This window comes from Glossina fuscipes, unplaced genomic scaffold, assembly GCF_014805625.2.
Source record: "Glossina fuscipes isolate IAEA_lab_2018 unplaced genomic scaffold, Yale_Gfus_2 1, whole genome shotgun sequence".
NCBI lineage: Eukaryota > Metazoa > Arthropoda > Insecta > Diptera > Glossinidae > Glossina > Glossina fuscipes.
In genome coordinates, this window is record NW_023998415.1 from 11,047,624 (window position 1) to 11,051,676 (window position 4,053).

Below are 4,053 nucleotides of genomic sequence, written 5' to 3' on the forward strand. Positions count from 1 at the left end.
ATCGGGACACTCTTTCGAATAACTTTTCACAAAACTCAGTGTCGATCTAGCGTCAAACGAATTTTCTTCGAATACGTTTTTCTTACTTTTTTTTCGCTTTGCTATTTATTTTTTACAATTCACTAGCGCACTAGTGGCGAAATTCATTTTGATGTCTTACATAAGATTAGTAAGATCTCATATAGCATTATTTAATGCTAATCGATTTACAAACCGAAATATATTTTTCATATAAGTGAAGATTAGATATAGGATTGCGTGTGCAAGTTTTTGGCTCGGGCCGAACCTAATCTCTTCTCGCCGTTGTCTTTGTGAAATTTTCATTAGATTTTAATTTACTTTAGTTTATATTATTTGCTTATCTTTATCTTATATCGAAATCTATTCTCACCGAACTTGTTTTTAATTTTAAATGCAGCTTTTTGTTCCTCTGGTAATTGATAGGTTACAATTTTTGTTACTTTAGTTATCGCTCCTCATAATTCCTGAAATTGTGTTTAAAGCAATTAAATTGTTTCGTCTTTCGTCGTCTAAATTACAATGTTCATAAAACAACTTGACAGTTAATGATCATTTTCAATTGAGTTGAGGCGCAGTCATGTGAAAGATGAAATAATAAATGATGATCTCAGAATACGTGATCACATAATTGAAAGCAATTTAGGTCTCCTAACACCGGCTATATAAAAAAATTAAACACAATAGCAGCCCTTTTTATGTCAAATTTTGAATAAAGATAAAAAAAAAAAACAATTTTGTTTTTGTTTTTTTTGTTTTGGCATCGAAGAAAGTTAAACCTGTAACCAAGAAGAAAAAAGATATGAACAAACAAATGTTCGTGAACGTACTTATAACTGTTACGTTTTCTTTTCTTTTTTTTTTTTTTGTTTCTTTTGGGAAACAAGAGAGAAAAAAAAAAACAAATCCCAATTTTAACACCTCGCTTGTTTTCGTGTAATTGTTGGTTGATTATAACATGAAATTATTGAAAGTTATTTATTAAAAGCTTGTGCTTGTTGTTAAAAAATTTGCAAATATCATAAGATGAGTTTTTTATTATATCCACTACCGTAAAACAGAATCATATTTTAATTATTTCATGCCCAGATGGTTGGGCAGGTTGGGAACTATACATACGTTAGATATATATGTTATATATATCATATGTTTATATATCATGAATATATATATACATATATATATATATATGTTTGTGCGCGTGTTGATTAAAATTTACACATATAGGTATAAATATGTGCAAGGCGTCCTCAAGAAAAAAAATTGACTTTTGAAATCTCGCGGGCTTCGATCATTCGATTTAATATATTTTTTTCTTTTTTTTGTATTATGCCGGTACACATGTCAACAGCACAACTTGACATTACCAAAGAATTTGTATTAAATATTTAGTGAAAAATAATACCAAGTGCTCCAACTCGCGCAAAACGTTGACAGTGGCATGTGGCGAGTCGACTTTCAGCAAAAGGCTGAGAAAGCCCGCTTAGAACGTCCCACCACGTTAACAGTGAATAAAATTTGTAATGAAGAACCATGAAATCGCTATTAGAGAAGTTGCTGAGGACATCGACATGTCAGTTGATTCATTTTTTTGGATCGTTTTTGCATGGCAAACGTCATCGATATTGCACCAAGATAACGATTATTCTTTCTTCTTATAAACTGATCAAAAATTTCCGAAAAAAAGGCATAAATTTCTACTATTAATGACTGGGATTTTATGTAGCATCAGTAAATGCTTAACAGATGATGAAAGTAGTGCTCGGTTATTAGTTTCTAAACAAATTTTAAATAAATATTTAGTGGAACAAAGTGATTTACTTGTACGCTACACTATTTGAAATGTAGGCAACGGTGCTGCGACTAATGTAAAATTGGTTGATAACGGTTTTCATCCTGAGGCATTTGAAATTGTGGGTGGCCAAACCACCGCCACAGTAGAACGTATAGCGCCTCAAGCTAACTACACCCATGTGGTTGTGGTGCGTCCCAAGTCCTATGGATATTTCAACTTTACTGCTGCCGAAATTAATTATAAACCAATAGAGGAAGCTGAAAAGCTACAGTTAACAATCAGCTCTGAACCCGGAGAAGGTGGCATTGTAAATTTGGGTGAATTTAATAAGCGGTTTTCTTCTCATTTCTTTAATTGGTTTGCCTTTGCAATTATGTCTCTCCCCTCGTTGGTAATACAGCTAGCCTTATGGCATTCATCCAAAAGCAAATACGAACGTTACGGCAAAAATAAAAAACATTAAGATCTCTAATATGTTCGATTGATATCGTTACACAGAAGGAGGACTTTAACAAAAATCGTTTTAGATTTAACGCCGAAAAGAAAGGAGATAACATACTCTACGTTTACAATTTTCTTTCATAGTTGTTTAACTCATCGATTTTTTAATAACGAGTTTTGCACTGCTGGAGAATCACCTATAGATAAATTCAACGCATATGCTTACATTTTTTAGACTACATACAACATGTCATCATGTGAGATTTTTTTTAAATAACGGCCCAGCTCACACATCGTTATTTGTTCTTATATTTTATGTGCTCAAATTGTGCTAAATTCTCTCGATTGAAATTGGTTGCTTCGCACAACGTGTCTGACGCTTTCAAATTTTTGCAAAATCTTGGGTACCGGCAACTTGGACGTTAGTGCTACTGGATTGAAGTGGGGAAAATATGTAGCTGAAGCTATGGAAACGTTTAAGTTTAAGTTGCTTCGGGAGTAAAAAAAATGCGTTAAGCTATTAAAAAGTTGGAAAGCGATTTGCAATAGTTTTTAGTCTTGAAAACGATTAAAAAATTTGCATACTTTCGTCCGTCTCCAGTAGAAACTGATGTCTGAACTTGCTCTTGAATACATCTCCCGTTTGCAGCGTATTATCCAGAGTTGTCTTTTTCGGATTAGCACTGGTTCAGATCGATGCATTCATATTCAGCCGATCAGTAGAGACCATGTAGAGGTAAAGATGTGCGAAAATGATTCGTTGACTATTTCATCTAGGTATTATAAATTTTCTACCATGAGTGCTTCCACACGCTACCTGATAACTGTTTTGATTATTAACCTTTATAGCAAGTATTTTTCAAACAAAAATGAATTTTATCAATATATGAATAGACAGAATTTATTTGCACGCGAGATCCATTTGCAAAACTAAGTATTCCGGTTAATTCAAACTTTTAAAGTCACGTAAAATAATGGCAAAATACTGCCTTTATATTCCTATATGCCAAACAAGGTTGCTGTGTGAAAATTGTGTTGTGATAAGCCGGAAAGCCGCTTCTATCATCTAAATTGTTGAAATAAGAGTTTGACAGCTTCATACACATAAACCGAACGAGTTAAGCGAATTTTTACTTCAAGAACATTTTTGTACCCAATTTTTTTCTGCCTTTTATGCGATCAATTTTAAATCTATTTTGAGAGAAAACAAAAAAACTCTTTTTAAAAATTAGCAAATGATTTTCTCAAATTGATTTTTCATATGTGCTACGAAGATCTTTTATATTAGATAAGTTTTCGAATTATTTTACATAACCAATTGCGAATAAAGCATCGGCGTACATCAATGCAAGATACGAGACTCATTTCTGGCTGTGATAAACTATGCTACAAAACTATATGGTTCGATTAAAATTGAAGGAGCCGATCTGAATTATTTGACTGCGAAAAAGTACTTTGATGCATTCACTTGCATTTCCAACAAAATTCGAACAATTCAGCTGGGAGAGGAAGCACAAAATCTTCACTATATCCCTCACGAAATTACAAAATCAACCTATTCCCCAGTAGTGGGTGTAAAGAGAAAAGAAAAACCAAAACAAAATATGAACATAAACAATAACAGAAATTCTCTTCTCTGAAGCGAGGGATAAAATATTAAACAAGAGTGTACTTTGAATGTTTTTGTAATAGAAGGAGCAGAGCCGCTGAAAACGTATCAAATTTACTAAAAAGTCTTTAACTTATAATGGAGAAGGAAAATACATTAAGTGTATAAATACACAAGAACACCCAAATAC

General features: G+C 32.7%; 1 protein-coding gene across 1 annotated transcript; it reads left to right on the forward strand.

Annotated features, from left to right (window-relative positions):
- Nucleotides 1–1,659: 1,659 nt before the first annotated feature.
- LOC119632304 (translocon-associated protein subunit beta-like) lies at nucleotides 1,660–2,531 on the forward strand. Its single transcript, XM_038025140.1, is given in 1 exon segment — nucleotides 1,660–2,531. A coding segment is annotated over 1 exon segment (552 nt). The 5' UTR covers nucleotides 1,660–1,724; the 3' UTR covers nucleotides 2,277–2,531.
- Nucleotides 2,532–4,053: the final 1,522 nt, after the last annotated feature.